At 41.5% G+C, this 21661-nt stretch overlaps 1 protein-coding gene across 15 annotated transcripts in view; it reads left to right on the top strand.

Moving 5' to 3' along the window:
* The window catches only part of LOC311040900 (uncharacterized protein), a 61038-nt gene that overhangs the window by 36449 nt on the left and 2928 nt on the right, over nucleotides 1–21661 (top strand). For 6 of the 15 annotated variants that reach the window (XM_084051295.1, XM_084051299.1, XM_084051288.1 and 3 more), the window contains 16 exons: nucleotides 44–1799; nucleotides 1898–2071; nucleotides 2829–3002; nucleotides 3092–3265; nucleotides 5120–5308; nucleotides 5397–5570; nucleotides 5661–5834; nucleotides 5925–6098; nucleotides 6189–6362; nucleotides 8068–8256; nucleotides 8352–8525; nucleotides 10168–10356; nucleotides 10452–10495; nucleotides 16741–16870; nucleotides 17832–17981; nucleotides 18132–18178. In XM_084051295.1, coding sequence (XP_083907421.1) covers nucleotides 44–1799; nucleotides 1898–2071; nucleotides 2829–3002; nucleotides 3092–3265; nucleotides 5120–5308; nucleotides 5397–5570; nucleotides 5661–5834; nucleotides 5925–6098; nucleotides 6189–6362; nucleotides 8068–8256; nucleotides 8352–8525; nucleotides 10168–10356; nucleotides 10452–10495; nucleotides 16741–16870; nucleotides 17832–17981; nucleotides 18132–18178 — 4086 coding nt within the window. The remainder of the gene's footprint in view (nucleotides 1–43; nucleotides 1800–1897; nucleotides 2072–2828; nucleotides 3003–3091; nucleotides 3266–5119; nucleotides 5309–5396; nucleotides 5571–5660; nucleotides 5835–5924; nucleotides 6099–6188; nucleotides 6363–8067; nucleotides 8257–8351; nucleotides 8526–10167; nucleotides 10357–10451; nucleotides 10496–16740; nucleotides 16871–17831; nucleotides 17982–18131; nucleotides 18179–21661) is intronic. The other 9 variants (XM_084051289.1, XM_084051302.1, XM_084051290.1 and 6 more) reach the window with 9 other exon arrangements.

Raw genomic sequence — 21661 nt, 5'->3', positions numbered from 1 at the left:
GAGGACCATATTTCTCAATGATGTCTGTTCTTTGGTCTTTCAGAAACTCTGTGCAAACAACAACTGAAGTCTAATCTGACAAAGAAGCTTTTGTGTTTGTCTGAGTGGATCACAAACGAAGGACAAAAAACATTTCTGAATCAGATCTACACAGAGGTCTACATCACAAAGGGAGGCAGTGGAGAGGTCAATAAAGAACATGAGATCAGACGGCTTGAAACAGCTTCCGGTATACCAGCCAGTCCAGAAACATCAATCAAATTTGAAAACATCTTTAAAGCATTACCTGGAGACGTTGAACCAATCAGAACAGTGATGACGAAGGGAGTGGCTGGCATTGGTAAAACAGTTCTAACTCAGAAGTATGCTCTGGACTGGGCAGAAGAGAAAGCCAACCAGGATATCCACTTTGTGTTTCCATTCACTTTCCGAGAACTGAATTTGGAGAAGCAGAATGAGTACAGCTTGGAGGAACTTCTTCATCACTTTTTTAGTGAAACCAAGAATGTAGGAATCTGTATCTTTGACGAGCCCAACGTTGTGTTCATCTTTGATGGATTAGATGAATGTCGGCCACCTCTAGACTTCCAGAACACTGTGAAATGGACTGATCCCGAAAAGAAAACCACAGTGGACGTGCTGCTGACAAACCTGATCAAAGGAAATCTGCTTCCAAAAGTTCAAATCTGGATAACCACACGACCTGCAGCAGCCGACCAGATCCTTTCTAAGTATGTTGACAGGTTTACAGAGGTGAGAGGGTTCAATGACCCACAGAAGAAGGAGTACTTCTTCAAGAGATTCAGTGATGAGCAGCAGGCCAATACAATCTACTCACACATCCAGACATCGCGAAGCCTCCACATCATGTGCCACATCCCAGTCTTCTGTTGGATCACTGCTAAAGTTCTGGAAGAAATTTTGAGCAAAGAGGAGAAAGAAGCACTACCAAGGACCCAGACTGCCATGTACATCCACTTCATGCTGGTTCAGTCCATACAGAAGAATGCCAAGTATCAAGACCCAGATGATGCCATTCTGTCTCTGGGCAAACTGGCTTTTGAACAGCTGACGAAAGGAAACCTGATCTTCTATGAAGAAGACCTGACAGCGTCTGGCATTGATATCAAAGACGCCGCAGTGTACTCAGAAGTGTTCACACAGCTATTTGGAAAGGTGCGTGGAACGTACAAGGACAAGGTGTTCTGCTTTGTCCATCTGAGTATTCAGGAGTTTCTGGCTGCCCTCCACGTCTTCATCACTTTCATCAACACTGGTGTGAACCTATTTTCACCCTCCATGTGGTCCAAGTTATTTGGAAGGATTTTCAAATCCAAGATTCGTCACCTCTACCAAAGTGCTGTAGATGAGGCCTTACAGAGTCCAAATGGACATCTGGACTTGTTTCTCCGTTTCCTGCTGGGCCTTTCTTTGGAGGACAATCAGAAACTCTTACAAAGACTGTTGAACAAGACAGGACATAAGTCACATTCAAATCAGAAAACAGTCAAGTACATCAAGGAGAAGATCAGGAAGAATCCCTCTCCAGAGAAAAGTATCAATCTGTTTCACTGTCTAAATGAGCTAAATGATCATTCTCTAGAAGAGGAGATCCAAAAGTATCTGAGATCAGGAAGTCTCTCCACAGACAAGCTCTCTCCTGCTCAGTGGTCAGCTCTGGTCTTCATGTTGCTGTCATCAGAAAATGAGCTGGATGTGTTTGACCTGAAGAAATACTCTGCTTCAGAGGAGGCTCTTCTGTGGCTGCTTCCAGTGGTCAAAGCCTCCAGTAGAGCTCTGTATGTGAACTTACTGATACATTTAATATATTGTCATACATTTTTTATGGAAAGAAAATACATTCATTTAATGTATATTCCCATTATTGTTTCTTAAGGCTGAGTGGCTGTAACCTCTCAGAGACATGCTGTGAGAAGTTATCATCATCACTTCTCACCTCCAGCTCCAGTTTAATAGAACTGAATCTCAGTGACAATGAATTGCTCGATTCAGGAGTGAAAAGGCTCTCTGAAGGACTTCGGAGCCCACACTGTACGCTGGAGACACTAAAGTAAGTGTTCCTGAACCTGTTCAACACATGACTGTTTCGATTCTGAAGTAAATAGACATGGAGCTTAGACTAATTCATTTACTTTTTCAGTTTGTCTATGCTGGTGGTGGGGAGGGGCGGGGGGTGATTCTTATGTTCAGATCGAATGGATTTTGAAAGCAATCAATTTGTGCACATAGTGAACCCATGGCGCCTGATCCAAACAATGTGGCCCACTCCCTAAATAACAAAATCACCTGCGCTGCTATCACTGCGCCAGATTAAGACCAGCTCAGTGAGTTGGTCTTAACTTGAAGCACACTTGAAGTCTGTGGGGAAAATAACGTTGTGCTGTCATCCCGCCAGACCACACCTCATTTTAAGATCATTTGGTATTTAGACAACGCGGGTGCAAGAAGTATGCGTCGGGTGGGAGATACCAAATATGCCTTGTGCTTGGCACAATGTGGCTTTGCACCATGTGGCGCTGGTGGAAGATAGGTCCCTAAGGGGGCCTGAGGTCAGGTCAGGAAAGTTGTTGTGTATTATAACAATAGGCGTACCTCATACAGATTGAGAAAATTGGAGAAAATGTACCCTCATTTTCAAACATAGTGAAAACAGCCACTCTAGCACATCTGGTATGTTTTCAAACCCAGTCTCCACAAAAAATCAATTGAAACGACAGACGTGCGCCGTCTAAGTGGACTTGAGCCATGAGAGTGACCACCGAGGGAAATTATGTTATGTTATGATTTTATAACTTTGTTCTATTCAGCCTGAGTGGCTGTAACCTATCAGAGAAATGCTGTGAGGCGTTATCATCTGCTATCAGTTCCAAGTCCTCCATCCTGAGGGAATTGGACCTCAGCAACAACGATCTACAGGATTTGGGAGTCAAAGAGCTCTCTGGTGGACTGGGGAGTCCAGACTGTAAACTGGAGACCGTCAGGTCAGTATTCCTTAACCTTTTCAACCAATTTCAGCTGGTGCACGTGCATATATATTAAATATATGACTTTATAACTTTTTTCTCTTCAGGCTGAGTGGCTGTAACCTATCAGAGAAATGCTGTGAGGCTATATCATCTGCTATCAGTTCCAAGTCCTCCAGCCTGAGGGAATTGGACCTCAGCAACAACGATCTACAGGATTTGGGAGTCAAAGAGCTCTCTGGTGGACTGGGGAGTCCAGAATGTAAACTGGAGACCGTCAGGTCAGTATTCCTTAACCTTTTCAACCAATTTCAGCTGGTACACGTGCATATATATAAACAACAATGCAAATGAAATAATATGCAGCTAAAGTAGAAACTATAAAATGTTCACTAGGGTGCACCCTTTATTCATTGAATTTGGCCTTCAATAGATCTGCATTAAAGAGTCATATTTTGTTGATTTACTATACTTCATTGTCTCCGCCAGGCCGAAGGCATGGAGGAGAGTATGTTTTAACTTTGTCCGTCCGTCCGTCCGTCCGTCCGTCCGTCCGTCCGTGCGCGCGTGTGTGTGTGTGTGTGTGTGTGTGTGTGTGTGTGTCCGTCTGTCACCAGCTGTGATTGGCTAGTGAGACACATGATGACATGATAACATCACTCATATCATACCTACCTGACCTGGCGGAGACCTGTGATCCGAGGAGCACATCCTCTAGTTTTCTCTGTGTAAACATCCCATAAAACCTGTAGAACTCTTTAAAGGAGTAGTTCACCCCAAAATGACTTATTTTCTATGAATTGCACACCCCATGAAGCCTTGAATTCATAGTTTGTTTGTTTTTTTTTTGCATTCCTGAGCCAATAATTTGATTAACGGCTGAAAGATGCTAATATATCCGGTAGGACACTCAAAGTAGACTCTTTGTGTCTCCTACCGGAAATACACTGGTCATCAAATTATTGGCTCAGGAATGCAACTAAAACTATAAAAATAATCCATCAATTCAAGACTTCATGGGGTGTGTAATTGATGAATAATAAGTCGTTTTTTGGGTGAACTACTCCTTTAAACCTCTAGAACTCAACAACTCATTAAAACCAGGAAAGCATCTGTGTCATTATATACTTTGGCAGAAAATTGCAGATATACAGTACAAGATCATAGTGCGTCACTTTGTGCCGCCCTATAAAATTGCAAATCCATTTAACTCAGAAAACTCGGAAGAGTAAATCAAATTAAGATAAAAGTGTTAATCCAAAACAAAAACAAAATAGAGAGTTTTGATTAATTACCCAAAATACTTATTTTTTGTCCTAATAAAATCAAAGCAAAATGTTAATCTGCTTATCAGTTAAAGTGTAGGTTAAAAAAGAACATTTCTGAATGTGCAGCTGCATCCCCTCTTTCTACCTCATACTTAAATGCACTCCTCCCCATGGGGTTCTTCTTTGGTCCAGGCCTAACAGTAGCAGCTTAAGTGGCCACTTAGTAGGTAAAAAGGGATCCCAGCCATTCAGCTACTACTTCACTTATTTTACCTATTTCATCTGCTCCTACATGCATGATCTAATCTGTTAGCAAAATCTCACAAAATACTTGGATAGGAGCTTTTCTTGGGGGCAGGCCTTTGATCAGGATTTAAACTGTGCTTTACCCAATCAAAATGCAGTGGGTGTGACTGATACGTAAACCCCTGCCTTGTGTGTGTTGTAAATGGGAACGTATGTAAAACAGTCAAAGGGGATGAATTGGCTATGATAGTTCACTTTATGGGCTAGTGTAAGTCAGAGGTGAAACGTAGCACCCAAAGGTTGTTGAAACAAAAAAGGTTGGAGATAAACTTTGTATTCTTTACTCAGTTTGGTCAACAGCCATTAGACAGTGATGTAGAGAGAACTTTATTCTTGAGATGACTTGGCCACTTGACTTTTATATGGACCAAGCCCCATCAAAAAAACTGAGGCTCATCCCTCAGATTCACATAGCAAAGGTTATTTTGTTATGAAAAAGCGGAAACATTGTATTGACATAACTTGTGTGGTGTGTGTGTGTGTGTGTGTGTGTGTGTGTGTGTGTGTGTGTGTGTGTGTGTGTGTGTGTGTGTGTGTGTGTGCGTGCGCGTGTGCGTGCAGGTTGTCCAGCAGTATGATCTCAAAGGAAAGCTGTTCTTATCTGGTCTCGGCTCTGAGATCCAACTCCCATCTCAAAGTATTGGTGTCATCAGACAAGGAGCTGGAGGTGTTTGACTTAAAGAAATACCAAGCTTCAGAGGAGGCTCTTCTGATGCTGCTGCCAGTGGTCAAAGCCTCAAAAAGAGCTCTGTAGGTGAACTGATAACTTGATACATAAAAGGTCATCTTTATATTACAAGATATTAAATATATGATTTTATAACTTTGTTCTCTTCAGCCTGAGTGGCTGTAACCTATCAGAGAAATGCTGTGAGGCGTTATCATCTGCTATCAGTTCCAAGTCCTCCATCCTGAGGGAATTGGACCTCAGCAACAACGATCTACAGGATTTGGGAGTCAAAGAGTTCTCTGGTGGACTGGGGAGTCCAGACTGTAAACTGGAGACCGTCAGGTCAGTATTCCTTAACCTTTTCAACCAATTTCAGCTGGTGCACGTGCATATATATTAAATATATGATGTTATAACTTTTTTCCTCCTCAGGCTGAGTGGCTGTAACCTATCAGAGAAATGCTGTGAGGCGTTATCATCTGCTATCAGTTCCAAGTCCTCCATCCTGAGGGAATTGGACCTCAGCAACAACGATCTACAGGATTTGGGAGTCAAAGAGCTCTCTGGTGGACTGGGGAGTCCAGACTGTAAACTGGAGACCGTCAGGTCAGTATTCCTCAACCTTTTCAACCAATTTCAGCTGGTGCATGTGCATATATATTAAATCTATGATTTTATAACTTTTTTCCTCTTCAGGCTGAGTGGCTGTAACCTATCAGAGAAATGCTGTGAGGCGTTATCATCTGCTATCAGTTCCAAGTCCTCCATCCTGAGGAAATTGGACCTCAGCAACAACGATCTACAGGATTTGGGAGTCAAAGAGCTCTCTGGTGGACTGGGGAGTCCAGACTGTAAACTGGAGACCGTCAGGTCAGTATTTCTTAACCTTTTCAACCAATTTCAGCTGGTGCACGTGCATATATATTAAATATATGATGTTATAACTTTTTTCCTCCTCAGGCTGAGTGGCTGTAACCTATCAGAAAAATGCTGTGAGGCGTTATCATCTGCTATCAGTTCCAAGTCCTCCATCCTCAGGGAATTGGACCTCAGCAACAACGATCTACAGGATTTGGGAGTCAAAGAGCTCTCTGGTGGACTGGGGAGTCCAGACTGTAAACTGGATACCGTCAGGTCAGTATTCCTTAACCTTTTCAACCAATTTCAGCTGGTGCACGTGCATGTATATATAAGCAACAATGCAAATTATATAATATGCAGCTAAAGTAGAAAATATAAAATGTTCACTACGTTGCACCCTTTATTCATTGAATTTGGCCTTCAATAGATCTGTATTAAATAGTCATATTTTGTTGATTTACTATACTTCATTTTCTCTGTGTAAACATCAGAGTTTGAGGAGAAAAAGCGAATCCCTTAAAACCTGTAGAACTCTTCAAAGCAGTAGTTCACCCCAAACATGACTTTTCTATGAATAGCACACCCCATGAAGCCTTGAATTCATGGATTTGTTTTTGTTTTTGTTTTTGTCGCATTCCAAGCCAATAATTTGATAACCGGCGGAAACATGCTAATGTATCCGGTAGGAGACACAAAGTAGACTCTTTGTGTGTCCTACCAGAAATACAAGTATTGGCTCAGGAATGTGACTAAAACTATAAAACTAATCCATGAATTCAAGGCTTCATGGGGTGTGTAATTGATAGAAAATAAGTAATTTTTGGGGTGAACTACTCCTTTAAACCTGCAGAACTCATTAAAACCAGGAAAGAATCTGTGTTATTATATACTTTGGCTATTCAAGCAAATTGCAGATATACAGTACAAGCTCATAGTGCGTCACTTTGTGTCACACTATGAGCTTGCAAATCCATTTAACTCAGAAAACTCAAGATAAAATCAAATTAAGATAAAAGTGTTAATCCAAAACAAAACCAAAGTAAAGAGTTTTGATTTTTCTTTTTTGTCCTAATAAAATCCAAGCAAAATGTTAATCTGCTTATCAGTTAAAGTGTAGGTTGAAAAAGAAAATTCCTGAATGAGCAGCTGCTTCCCCTCATTCTATCTCATACTTAAATGCACTCCTCCCCATGAGGTTCTTCTTTAGTCCAAGCATTTCATTATTTTATGATTGGGAGTCAAAAAGCCCATGATGATCTTAACCTCACAGTTAACCGGCCTAAAAGTAGCAGCTTAAGTGGCCACATAGTAGGTAAAAAGGGATCCCAGCCATTCAGCTACTACTTCACTTATTTTACCTATTTTATCTGCTCCCACATGCATAATCTAAACTGTCAGCAGATCTCACAAAATACTTGGATAGGAGCTTTTCTTGGGGGCAGGCCTTTAATCAGGATTTAAACTGTGCTTTACCCAACCAAATTGGAGTGGGTGTGACTGATACGTAAACCCCTGCCTTGTGTGTGTTGTAAATGGGAACGTATGTAAAACAGTCAAAGGGGATGCAAAATGCATTGGATTTAATAGTTCACTTCATGGGCTAGTGTAAGTCAGAGTTGATACGTAGCACCCAAAAGTTGTTGAGACACAAAAAGGTTGGAGATAAACTTTGTATTCTTTACTCAGTTTGGTCAACAGCCAGTAGACAGTGAAGTGCAGAGAACTTTATTCTTGAGACAACTTGTCCACTTGACCTTTATATGGACCAAGCCCCATCAAACAAACTGAGTCTCAGCCCTCAGATTCACATAGCAAAGGTTCTTTTGTTATGAAAAAGCGACGACATTGTATTGACATAACCTGTGTGTGTGTGTGTGTGTGTGTGTGTGTGTGTGTGTGTGTGTGTGTGTGTGTGTGTGTGTGTGTGTGTGTGTGTGTGTGTGTGTGTGTGTGTGTGTGTGTGTGTGTGTGTGTGTAGGTTGTCCAGCAGTATGATCTCAAAGGAAAGCTGTTCTTATCTGGTCTCGGCTCTGAGATCCAACTCCCATCTCAAAGTGTTGGTGTCATCAGACAAGGAGCTGGAGGTGTTTGACTTGAAGAAATACCAAGCTTCAGAGGAGGCTCTTCTGATGCTAATGCCAGTGGTCAAAGCCTCAAAAAGAGCTCTGTAGGTGAACTGATAACTTGATACATTTAACATAAAAGGTCATCTTTATATTACAAGATATTAAATATATGATTTTATAACTTTATTCTCTTCAGCCTGAGTGGCTGTAACCTATCAGAGAAATGCTGTGAGGCGTTATCATCTGCTATCAGTTCCAAGTCCTCCATCCTGAGGGAATTGGACCTCAGCAACAACGATCTACAGGATTTGGGAGTCAAAGAGCTCTCTGGTGGACTGGGGAGTCCAGACTGTAAACTGGAGACCGTCAGGTCAGTATTCCTTAACCTTTTCAACCAATTTCAGCTGGTGCACGTGCATATATATAAGTAACAATGCAAATGAAATAATATGCAGCTAAAGTAGAAAATGTAAAATACTCACTACGTTACACCCTTTATTCATTGAATTTGGCCTTCAATAGATCTGTATTAAAGAGTCATATTTTGTTGATTTACTATACTTAATTTTCTCTGTGTAAACATCAGAGTTTGAGGAGAAAAAGTTAATCCCTTAGAACCTGTAGAACTCTTTAAAGGAGTAGTTCACCCAAAAAATGACTTTTCTATGAATAGCACACCCCAGAAGCCTTGAATTCATGGATTATTATTTTTTGTCGCATTCCTAAGCCAATAATTTGATTACCGGCGGAAAGATGCTAATGTATCCGGTAGGAGACACAAAGTAGACTCTTTGTGTGTCCTACCAGAAATACAATTATTGGCTCAGGAATGCGACTAAAACTATAAAACTAATCCATGAATTCAAGGCTTCATGGGGTGTGTAATTGATAGAAAATAAGTCTTTTTTTGGGTGAACTACTCCTTTAAACCTGCAGAACTCATTAAAACCAGGAAAGCATCTGTGTCATTATATACTTTGGCTATTCAAACAAATTGCAGATATACAGTACAAGTTCATAGTGCGTCACTTTGTGCCGCGCTATGAGCTTGCAAATCCATTTTACTCAGAAAACTCAATATGAAATCAAATTAAGATAAAAGTGTTAAACCAAAACAAAACCAAAGTAAAGAGTTTTGATTAATTACCAAAAATGTTTTGTCCTAATAAAATCAAAGCAAAATGTTAATCTGCTTATCAGTTAAAGTGTATGTTGAAAAAGAAAATGTCTGAATGAGCAGCTGCTTCCCCTCTTTCTATCTCATACTTAAATGCACTCCTCCCCATGAGGCTCTTCTTTGGTCCAGGCATTTCATTATTTTATGATTTGATGGCTGCCATGATGATCTTAACCCCACAGTTAATCGGCCTAACAGTAGCAGCTTAAGTGGCCACATATTTGGTAAAAAGGGATCCCAGCCATTCAGCTACTACTTCACTTATTTTACCTATTTTATCTACTCCCACATGCATAATCTAATCTGTTAGCAAAATCTCACAAAATACTTGGATAGGAGCTTTTCTTGGGGGCAGGACTTTGATCAGGATTTAAACTGTGCTTTACCCTATCAAAATGGAGTGGGTGTGACTGATACGTAAACCTCTGCCTTGTGTGTGTTGTAAATGGGAACGTATGTAAAACAGTCAAAGGGGATGCATTGGTATAATAGTTCACTTTATGGGCTAGTGTAAGTCAGAGGTGAAACGTAGCGCCCAAAGGTTGTTGAAACAAAAAAGGTTGGAGATAAACTTTGTATTCTTTACTCAGTTTGGTCAACATGCCATTAGACAGTGATGTAGAGAGAACTTTATTCTTGAGACGACTTGACCACTTGACTTTTATATGGACCAAGCCCCATCAAACAAACTGAGTCTCAGCCCTCAGATTCACATAGCAAAGGTTCTTTTGTTATGAAAGCGGCAACATTGTATTGACATAACCTGTGTGTGTGTGTGTGTGTGTGTGTGTGTGTGTGTGTGTGTGTGTGTGTGTGTGTGTGTGTGTGTGTGCAGGTTGTCCAGCAGTATGATCTCAAAGGAAAGCTGTTCTTATCTGGTCTCGGCTCTGAGATCCAACTCCCATCTCAAAGTGTTGGTGTCATCAGACAAGGAGCTGGAGGTGTTTGACTTGAAGAAATACCAAGCTTCAGAGGAGGCTCTTCTGATGCTAATGCCAGTGGTCAAAGCCTCAAAAAGAGCTCTGTAGGTGAACTGATAACTTGATACATTTAACATAAAAGGTCATCTTTATATTACAAGATATTAAATATATGATTTTATAACTTTATTCTCTTCAGCCTGAGTGGCTGTAACCTATCAGAGAAATGCTGTGAGGCGTTATTGTTCAATTTTGTAGCAAATCGCACTTTCTGCGTTTGATGCAGCTAAGCTACAATCGCTAGACCCATTGAAAGGGTTCAAGAAGAGTGGAGAGAGTTGTAAGCACATTACTCATACCTGGTGTCTTTGATGGTTTTTTATTTACTATACAAACATTACAAACATAATCTAGTCTAAAACTTAGTTACCAGTTAGCAACGGTTAGCACTTTAGGCACCGGTAGTTAGTGGTTAGGTAATAAAACCTGAGAGAGAGAATAAGCACATAACACACAGAGTATTAAGGATATGACTTCACATCAGACGTACACATCACAAGTACAAAATTACAATATTACTCACTATTGGTCTCTCACTCTCTTGTAGGATCTCGGTAAGTTACTTAAAACCCATATTTCAGGTAACCCACGGCACTGTTCCTTCTGAATCTAAAATCCTGTGCTCAGGCAGCCCATTATATCAACTTCACACATAAGGTCCGCCTTTAGGGCAGGCAGATCTTCTCCCATGAGGCATTGCTCTTGGTACAGTTTCTTACTACTAGGACAGACAGACACCCAGGCATCTGCTCAGTCAACCAAAGGCTCTGTTTTCACACAAAGCCCCAGTCCCTTATCTCACCTTCCCCCGCTTGGTATGCAAGGAGACCCTTTGAAGCAGATAGCTCAACAGGGGGTCTATGGCTTGCTAGACTCAACTTAAATGGGACATTGTCTTCTTCAACAGGACAGTTGAAACTAAGTACATTACTATATCATTAATAATAATCCACAATTATCTTTCATAATCATAGATTATTCCACACCTGCCACCTGTGTGTCTGATCTAGGATCCAGGACACACACAAAACATTCCTCGTGAGCTTTTTGGCTCTTTAGATAACGGCTCGGTAAAACAATTATTTAGTATGTTTAGTATGGCTCTCTGTAAACCTTCTGATCCCATACTCATACAGGTTACATTTTCAACACACATTGTCTCTCAGTGGCTCCAAACCCATATTTTGAAACAATTAACAGTTCAACTTAATGTTCTCAATTTGTTTGAAATACTTTTTGGACATTGTGGCTAATATTTGATCTCAAATTGACTTTACTTCATAGTAAATCAAGACCAATTTAATTTAGCAACAATTCTTGACCACTAGTTTATCCCTGAGATTTTTCCTAAATCCCAGGACAAATTAACTTTAATTGTAGTTATTATCTATATTCAAGCATGAACCCTCCAAGGCCCATTTGTTTGACACCCACGTGTCTTGTCTTTTTTCTCTCCTTCCACTAAGTCAATGTCCTATTTTAGGGCATTTTGCCAAGGTAACTGACATTGCAATTTGGGCAAAAGGGTTAAAAGATTATTAAAATAGTTGATCTACAATTTCACCTCAAGAAACCTTAACTTAAACTTCAAGCACACATACAAAAATGCTTCTTATACAATCAACAAATAATAATCCAAACGGTTTGGTTACTCAGATCATGAGTCAAACATCAGTAAAGAATACATTTTGTTGGGCGGAAGAACTTTTCAACCATTGTTTGCATTTTGGACGTTTTGTTAGTTACAAGTAGCTTAATACATTTCATTATGCGTTAAGTTATTTCTTCTGTGGTAATATTGTAAATCCTAGAAATGATACATTCATTTACAAAATATATTTCGAAATTCCTATGTAAACAGTCGCTCAAATAAGACATTTCGATTTTTTAGACACCTCGCATGGCGTCTTTTCGCTTCTCGTCCGCACTGCCCCCTTACTCTGAGGGTGGCAGCGCAAGTGTCAGTTCGTTAGCCAGTGTCACGTTGCTGGCGCCACCAACCGCCAGTGGGACTGCTTTTCCAGCAGCTCCCTCCTGGGGCCTCTTCTCAGCTGTTGCCAAGAAAGAGCTGGTTGCTCCCTCCGCAGAGGGTGAAGAAGGCTGATCTTTTATCTTCACCTTCTTTTTTCTAATTATTCCAGCCCCACCAGGACGAAGCATTCTCTTTGCCTGGATCCTGGCGGTAAGAACTGAAGTGACCTGACGTAGCACCCCGCCCCCCTCTTTCCGAGCGGGCGCTCGCACGTCAGGCCACACCCACTCAGATTTCCTTCTGAGTGGTTTTGGGAGTGCTGGGTTGGCGCCCAGCCCCCTATTTCGGACAGACCCTGGTCTGCCTTTAGCTCGTCGCCTGCCACCTTTGTGACACGCAGGCTTGGGGCAAACGCCGCCCTTCTTGAACGCCACCAGTCTGCTTTTAGCTGGTCGCCTGCCACCTTTGTGACACGCAGGCTTGGGGCGAACGCCGCCCTTCTCGGATGCCACCAGGACGCTTTTAGCTGGTCGCCTGCCACCTTTGTTAGCCGCAGGCTTCAAAGGACCTCCCGGCTGACTGGCCATGGCTCTCCGCCCTGGCGTAGTGGTGTGCTTCCCCTCCATCCTGAGTGGGCTGGTGTCGACGTCCGTCGTAGCGGCACCCTCTGGACGGTCCTCCATGACAGCTGTTGTGGCTGACACCTCCGACGGTGCCTCTCCTGGTGCAGCTTCTCCAGTAGCGACATCCAGTGGCTGGCACCCCTCTGCATTGAATGGTTCGGTGGCGACGTCCTCTGATGCTCTCGCCGGCGCCTCTCCTGCGGCCTCTGGTGGATGGTATCCCTCTGCGTTGAGTGGGTCCTCCTCCGTGACTGTCACGATTGACGCCTCCGCCTCGACCACCACGTCACCCGTGGCCTTGTCTCCAGGAGCTGGTTCGACCTCCGATGGCACTCCCTCCTCGGCCGCCGACTCCTCTGCGACGTTGACTCCCTCTGGAACCTTCTCAGCGTCGTCTTCTGGAGCAGTAGCAGCTTCTGGTTCAGCCGCTTGCACAGTGGGAGTAACTTTCTCACCTCCCTCTGCAGCGTAGAGTGGGGTCTCTGCGTTCGCAGCTTCGTCTGCAGGAACAGCAACGCCTGGTTCGACCTCTGATGGCACTCCCTCCGCCGCGTTGTCCATCGAGACTGCTCTGCTGGCCGCCTGCTCATCTGCGATGTCGGCTCCTAGCACGGCTCCCTCTGGAACCTTCTCAGCGTCGTCTCCTGGTGCAGTAGTGATGCCATCTGGGACTCTGAGCACTGCTGGCCCAGTTGATCCGGCTGTAGGTGTGACATTCCGACCCCCCTTTGCAGCGACCGGCTTATCTGTAGGACTGGTGACATCCTCACCTCCTCCAGCTGCTCTGTCCTTTACGACCGGCTCATCTGTAGGACTGGTGATTCCAACCCCCTCTCCAGGTACAACCGGCTTTGCTGCTATCTCTGTGGGGGAGGTCATTTGCTCTTCCCTCACAGCAGGGGGGTCTTCACTCGCTTCGGCTTTTGACCATCTGGTCAAAGTTGCCTCCTTGATTCTCTCTATAGTCTCGTCATACTCAAGGCAACAGACATCCTGTATCCTGCAGATCACAGATGAATCGATGCCAACAACTTCCAGTATGGCGATAGAATATGTAACAACCTCCAGGAATCTATCTAAATCAGCTCTTACTTCCCATGCCAGCCTTTCGCTTGGTAGACCACAAAGAGCAAACTCTGCATCTCTCCTAAAAACTGCTTGAGCTGCTTCACACCTCTCTAGTAACTCAGCTAACACTTCCATTCCCCTTTTTTACCTGGCCTTCTTGGCATCTACAGGACTTTAGGTAGGCCTTTTTAGTTAGTCTTAAGTCAATAGGCTGTGAAAGCAATCGTCAGTTCTTTTAGCAAGTAGTAGTGTTGTTCAGCCTTTAGCTAATAACAACAATAATTAATTAACACTGTGTTTCACCTGTAATAGCACCCACCCTGTAGCATTCTATGCAAGAAGCCTGTTAATGGTCTATTCACATTTAGTTATTTTGTTAATTAATACTGGCAGGATTTATTTAGCTCTACCAAAGTAAATAATAGCATTTAACCCACAATGATGACTTAATCCACTGCTATCGTAACCATCTAGTTGCTCCAGTTTTAGTCTATCATAAAGTCTGGTTGAACATGGTATTACACTAGTGGTAGAAAACCTCCCCCACCCCTTATCAGTAAACAATGGCCTTTAACTCCCCATTATAAGATCCCCTCCTAATCACTGTCATTTAGTCTAATTTTTAGCTATATTGCAGTGGCTGGTCTCTCATAAAGCCTAGTTAAACCATGAATACTATTTTAAAGGTTGTCTAATCAGCTTAAAGCAAGCATCTATGATTAGATTATTAACCAAACCTAACTACTTCTCCTCTCAAGGCGTGTTAGAATTTGGCGGTTAGCTTAGCACTGTCTTGTAAGTGAACAAAGACAATGCTAATTTTCTCCCCCACCACTCAACAGTGGCAGTGGCAGTTAGCTAGCAGCTAGCACTTTATGCTAGACAATAGATCTGTTAGCACTGTGAGCTAGCGACACTAAGAGTAGCTCTCAGGACTGTTAGCTTCCTAAACCCCCTTATTGGTACGCTAATCAAACTTTTAACGGTAGCCTAGCTACATAACCTGTGGTTAGCTTCTAGCTTCTCCCTCAGCTCCTTATTCTTAGCACGCAGCGTTTCACAATCTACAGTCTCTTTTCTCCACGGTTTTCACGAACTGTGGGGCTTTGTTTCATTCATAGCAACCTGATAGTGATAGTCTCTCTCCCGGAGGTTCCTCGTAGGTACGTACAGTCTCAATGCCTCGGTCCTCTTTGTAGGCCGCAAGCTGCTCCGTTCGTCCCCTTCGCCTCCGTGGATCTGACGACTCCCTTCAGTTGCTGATTTTCACTCTACCACTAGTTCATTACTCCAGTGTTAGTGCTATTAACCTATTTTAACCTGTCCCATACCAGGCTTATAGTATTTTATTATTACAACTCACGTCTCATCTTAAAGAGACCGTGCGTCTTCATTCCTATGGCTATAGGAGTTTGTTATTCTTTATATAACAGGCATAACATCCGCTTCCAAGGCCTCTCTCTTTCCTAGAATTACAGAAGCTACCACGGGACCTTTTCTCAAGGTTCATCCGCTTCTATGGCCAAATACTTTCTTAGAGTTTACCAAGGCTACCACGGGTTTATAATTGTTTAATTACTCTGTAACATTTAATCTCTGTTTAATGACTATGTAACCAATACACACAACTAGTTGTCCCTCTCAGACACACTAGTGGTTGATTACTATGTAACACTTAAACTTTGTTAATGACTTTGTAATTAATCTTCAAACAAGTTGTCCCTCTCAGACAAACTAGTGTTTTAATTACTGTGTTGTACCCCTGTATAACACGGCTAATCCACTAAACTCATAGATGTCCTCTTTAAGAGACTCTATAGCTTAATATCTGCGTAAACTTAAAGAAGTCCCCTCCGGGGACTGCTAGAGTTTAATAACTTGTAATTAAACTTAAACTGCGTAGTTCAACGCTTAAAACTCGAATATGCCTCCTCCGGAGGCATCAATAGTTTTATTACTGTTCAATTTTGTAGCAAATCGCACTTTCTGCGTTTGATGCAGCTAAGCTACAATCGCTAGACCCATTGAAAGGGTTCAAGAAGAGTGGAGAGAGTTGTAAGCACATTACTCATACCTGGTGTCTTTGATGGTTTTTTATTTACTATACAAACATTACAAACATAATCTAGTCTAAAACTTAGTTACCAGTTAGCAACGGTTAGCACTTTAGGCACCGGTAGTTAGTGGTTAGGTAATAAAACCTGAGAGAGAGAATAAGCACATAACACACAGAGTATTAAGGATATGACTTCACATCAGACGTACACATCACAAGTACAAAATTACAATATTACTCACTATTGGTCTCTCACTCTCTTGTAGGATCTCGGTAAGTTACTTAAAACCCATATTTCAGGTAACCCACGGCACTGTTCCTTCTGAATCTAAAATCCTGTGCTCAGGCAGCCCATTATATCAACTTCACACATAAGGTCCGCCTTTAGGGCAGGCAGATCTTCTCCCATGAGGCATTGCTCTTGGTACAGTTTCTTACTACTAGGACAGACAGACACCCAGGCATCTGCTCAGTCAACCAAAGGCTCTGTTTTCACACAAAGCCCCAGTCCCTTATCTCACCTTCCCCCGCTTGGTATGCAAGGAGACCCTTTGAAGCAGATAGCTCAACAGGGGGTCTATGGCTTGCTAGACTCAACTTAAATGGGACATTGTCTTCTTCAACAGGACAGTTGAAACTAAGTACATTACTATATCATTAATAATAATCCACAATTATCTTTCATAATCATAGATTATTCCACAGTTATCATCTGCTATCAGTTCCAAGTCCTCCATCCTGAGGGAATTGGACCTCAGCAACAACGATCTACAGGATTTGGGAGTCAAAGAGCTCTCTGGTGGACTGGGGAGTCCAGACTGTAAACTGGAGACCGTCAGGTCAGTATTACTTTTCAACCAATTTCAGCTGGTGCACGTGCATAGAGTTTTTATTAATTACCAAAAATACTTATTTTTTTATCCTAATAAAATCAAAGCAAAATGTTAATCTACTTATCAGTTAAATTGTAGGTTGAAAAAGAAATTTCCTGAATGAGCAGCTGCATCCCCTCTTTCTATCTCATACTTAAATGCACTCATCCCCATGGGGTTCTTCTTTAGTCCAGGCATTTCATTATTTTATGATTTGATGGCTGCCATGATGATCTTAACCCCACAGTTAATCGGCCTAACAGTAGCAGCTTAAGTGGCCACATATTAGGTAAAAAGGGATCCCAGCCATTCAGCTACTACTTAACTTATTTGACCTATTTTTATCTGCTCCCACATGCATAATCTAATCTGTCAGCAGATCTCACAAAATACTTGGATAGGAGCTTTTCTTGGGGGCAGGCCTATGATCAGGATTTAAACTGTGCTTTACAAAATGGAGTAAACCTCTGCCTTGTGTGTTGTAAAGTGGAATGTATGTAAAACAGTCAAAGGGGATGCATAATGCATTGGATATAATAGTTCACTTCATGGGCTAGTGTAAACGTAGCACCCAAAAGTTGTTGAAACACAAAAAGGTTGGAGATAAACTTTGTATTCTTTACTCAGTTTGGTCAACAGCCATTAGACAGTGATGTAGAGAGAACTTTATTCTTGAGACAACTTGGCCACTTGACTTTTATATGGACCAAGCCCCATCAAACGAGTCTCAGCCCTCGGTTTCACATAGCAAAGGTTCTTTTGTTATGAAAAAGCGGCAACATTGTATTGACATAACCTGTGTGTGTGTGTGTGTGTGTGTGTGTGTGTGTGTGTGTGTGTGTGTGTGTGTGTGTGTGTGTGTGTGTGTGTGTGTGTGTGTGTGTGTGTGTGTGTGTGTGCGTGCGTGCGTGCGCCTGTTTGCGTGCAGGTTGTCAGGCTGTATGGTCTCAAAGGAAGGCTGTTCTTATCTGGTCTCGGCTCTGAGATCCAACTCCCATCTCAAAGTGTTGGATTTAAACTACAATCACCTAGGAGACGGCGTAAATCGCCTCTCTGCTCTACCACTGGAGACTCTGAGGTATGGAGAGAACTGCTGTCACTCACTGTAAATGTGTTCTAGTTGAGTAAGGAAATCTTATTTAATGTTTCATCCTGAAAATGGTCAATTATTGTTTCTATTATTGAAGGGAATATGCAGACATTTACTTTGTATCTCCTCCACCCCCAGAGTCAAACATAGTGGAGAGAAGATGCTGCAACCAGGTCTGAGGAAGTGTAAGTGTGAATTCAAATCAAAATCAAAGTATCACACATCCAGCTATGTAGATGAACGTATACATAGCAGCATGTGACATTCACTCATTCACATCCTTCTGGGAATGAAGATGATAATCACTATAAGTGTAATGTGTTATCCCTTGTAGAATCCCTTGTAAATGGGTAAGGTTGTAACAGTTCAAACATCCATTTTGGAGTTGCAGTTCGGGCCTTCCATGGCCCATAATTATTATGTTTCATTCATAAAAAAAATCAAGTATCACACATCCAGCTATGTAGATGAACAGCTCATATACACAGCAGCATGTGACATTCACTCATTCTCTTAGTTCCTACTGTTAATGAAGATGAAATCACTATAAGTGTAATGTGTTTTCATTCACAAGAATCCCGTGTGAATGGCCCATACCACCCCCCCCCCAAACCCGCTACCACTGACACAGCTGGAGCCTTTAGAGCTCTTACTATGTGACCATATTGCCTATACACTGTTCTTTTGCAATTATGTGTTTTACAGGAACAGCAAAATACATCGAGACAAGTTAGTCTTGTATATCATTCATCAAAAACATAAAAACTAAAATGTAAAAATAATAAAAAATAATTTGTAAATATAGTGGTGGAAGAAGTACTCCCAAAGTAAAAGTATTAGGGATGTCCGATATTATCGGCCTCCCGATATTATTGGCCGATATTAGCATAAAAATTGATATCGGAAAAATATCGGTATCGGTTTTTGAAAAAAAATATTTTTTTATTATTTTTTTTGCTTTATAAATAAGTTACAGGAGTTCTTACTGTATATGGTGTGTGTGATATGAAATTTGAGCTTACCCTAATCACAATAATCCCCGCATATATCGGTATCGGTTGATATCGGTATCGGTAATTAAGAGTTGGACAATATCGGTATATCGGTTATCGGTAAAAAAGCCAATATCGGACAACCCTAAAAAGTATCAATACTGTAATGTAGATATATTGTAAGTAGAAGTTCCGTATTCAAAATGTACTTGAGTAAAAGTACAAAAGTATCGGCATCAAAATCTTAAAGTACCAAAAGTAAAAGTACTCATTGTGCAGAATGTCCTATTTCACCAGTTCAAAATGTATAAAAAATCTATTGAAATCTACAAGCTCACAATGTGTCGCGATGCAACACATTGTGAGCTTGTAGATCTGCTGTTTTCAAATGGCTGAATTATATTTAGTGCTGAAGTGGTTAGTGTATGTTTTGTAATAATAATCCAAATCTGAGTGAATGAGTTTTCATTTAATTGTAGTGGAGTAAAAGTAAAAACTTTCCTCGAAGATATAGTGGAGTAGAAGTAAAGTTATTGAAAATTGGAAATACTCCAGTAAAGTAAAAGGCAAATACCTCAAAATTGTACTTAAGTTATTTTAGTCATCCAAATCCTGTGGGAAAAAAAACTCTCGAGTATGTTTTTCCATTACATCCACTACTCACAGTAAGAATCTAGTTAATTCCCTTGTAGACCTTCATCTTTCTTTCGAAGTACAAAGAAACATTTATTAACCGCAAAAACCCTGTGAGGGCCTCAGGTCCACTTCTGCCCCGCGAGAGCAGCTTGGCGAGAGCTAAGTGGGTGCCCCCACAGAGCGGGCACTTGAATGGGCACTGTTGGAGTTGCACCAAGGTGGGAATTGTTATGATCACTCCCACACAAAAGGGTACCCTCAGATGCCAGCATTGGATGCCAAAGGCTTCTGCTCAAGCAACAAAATATGACGTGTTGGGGTGAGGTTGGACAACGATTTGGCGGTTTGGTATGAATTAATTCATATACATTTTAAAAAGTTGACAACCTGAACCTGCAGTGTTTGATTCTTCCAACGTAATAGAATGTTGGTGATAAAGTCAGGTGTAGCACTAAACAGGGATGTGTATACTATAGATTTGAGTTTGTTCATTTTGGGGGTGAACTATCCCTTTAGCTCTATCTTTATAGCTGATCTACAAGCTCACAAGCTCTGCATACTTCTTCCACCAGGAAATGGACCATTATAAGGTGTGGTCTTTATCCTGTATGAAACTATTCACAGAGCATCCTCCTCTTATTCATAGCAGGTGACAGGAAGGTGGGATGAGGAACTATTCTCTAGAGCAAGGGTTCCCAAACTTTTCAGGCCGTGACCCCCCAAAATAATCATATTTGGGGACCCCAGTTTGTGAAGCACTGCTCTACAGCAGGTGAAAGTAAGGTGGGATGAGGAACAGGGAATGGTGACAGCAGATACAACTTGTCAGTCAGCAGTGAAATTATTCATCAGACTTGGTCTGTTACAGTTTAAATATTGTACGGTTGCAAGTGCCGATTATTTGCTTAGTGATTACGTCATCAATTAGTTGAATAATCAAAAGTGCTTTTTACTTCTTCTTTTTTTCATATATTTACTAATTGATGTGAAAAAATAGGTAGATTAGTCTGATTAACCACTGAAGCCAAATGTTATTCTTTGCTGTACAATGGTGTCATGCAGAAATAATAACACATACAAATAGCCAATCCACAAGTTCACATTGCAGTAAAACCTGACGCAGTGTGAGTTTGTAGAGCAGCTATTTTCACTATATACTTATGTACTGCTGAAAAAAAAAACACATAGCAGATCTACAAGCTTACAATGTGTCATCAGCTTGTAGATCTGCTATTTTCACAACTTTTGAAATCAATTAGCTCTATTAACTGTTGCACACCCAGCGTAAAGTGCTACAAAAGCTTCATTTATCCAGAAGCAAGTTGTCCAGAATGTACCCAGGTCTAGATGTGACTTGTCTCAGATGTGCTCATGACCTGGTCGTCCTTTGACATTCAGTAAGTTTCTGAATGTTCAAAACTGTCCACGTTTTGGACAGGAACATTTCATATTTTTGTGTGACACTGTCATTGATGCCAGTCAGTCCTCTAACTGTGATATTTGGTGTGGTTGTGGAGGGGACACTAGTGTCACCCGGTCAATGACAGGCCATAGCTTTGTCTTCATTATTAACCAGAAGACTGACCTGCTCAGTTGGACTCTGACACCAACTCATGAACGCTGTGCGGAGGAGGTGATGGAGAATTTAACGATTGAACATCTAATATTTAACATTCTGGGAGAGAAACAGAGTTTTATAACATTTCTTTCATTTAACCTTGTGAGGTTAAATGAATTAAATGTTGATGTCCTCACAAGTATAGTAATATGGTTGGGGTGTGTGTGTGTGTGTGTGTGTGTGTGTGTGTGTGTGTGTGTGTGTGTGTGTGTGTGTGTGTGTGTGTGTGTGTGTGTGTGTGTGTGTGTGTGTGTGTGTGTGTGTGTGTGTGTGTGTGTGTGTGTTACTACACTTGTGAGGCCCACAAGTATAGTAGAAATTGAGAAATATACATTGTGAGTTGTTTTTAGGTTGTTTTGGTTAGAGTTAGGTTTATAATTAAGAAAAGATTCAGGTTGGGGTTAGGATTAGACATTTAGAGC

The sequence above is a fragment of the Gymnoscopelus microlampas genome (assembly GCF_963454915.1).
Source record: "Gymnoscopelus microlampas genome assembly, chromosome: 24".
Lineage (NCBI taxonomy): Eukaryota > Metazoa > Chordata > Actinopteri > Myctophiformes > Myctophidae > Gymnoscopelus > Gymnoscopelus microlampas.
The sequence above is the reverse complement of the archived record's forward strand: the minus strand, read 5'-3'. Positions and strand labels throughout refer to the sequence as shown.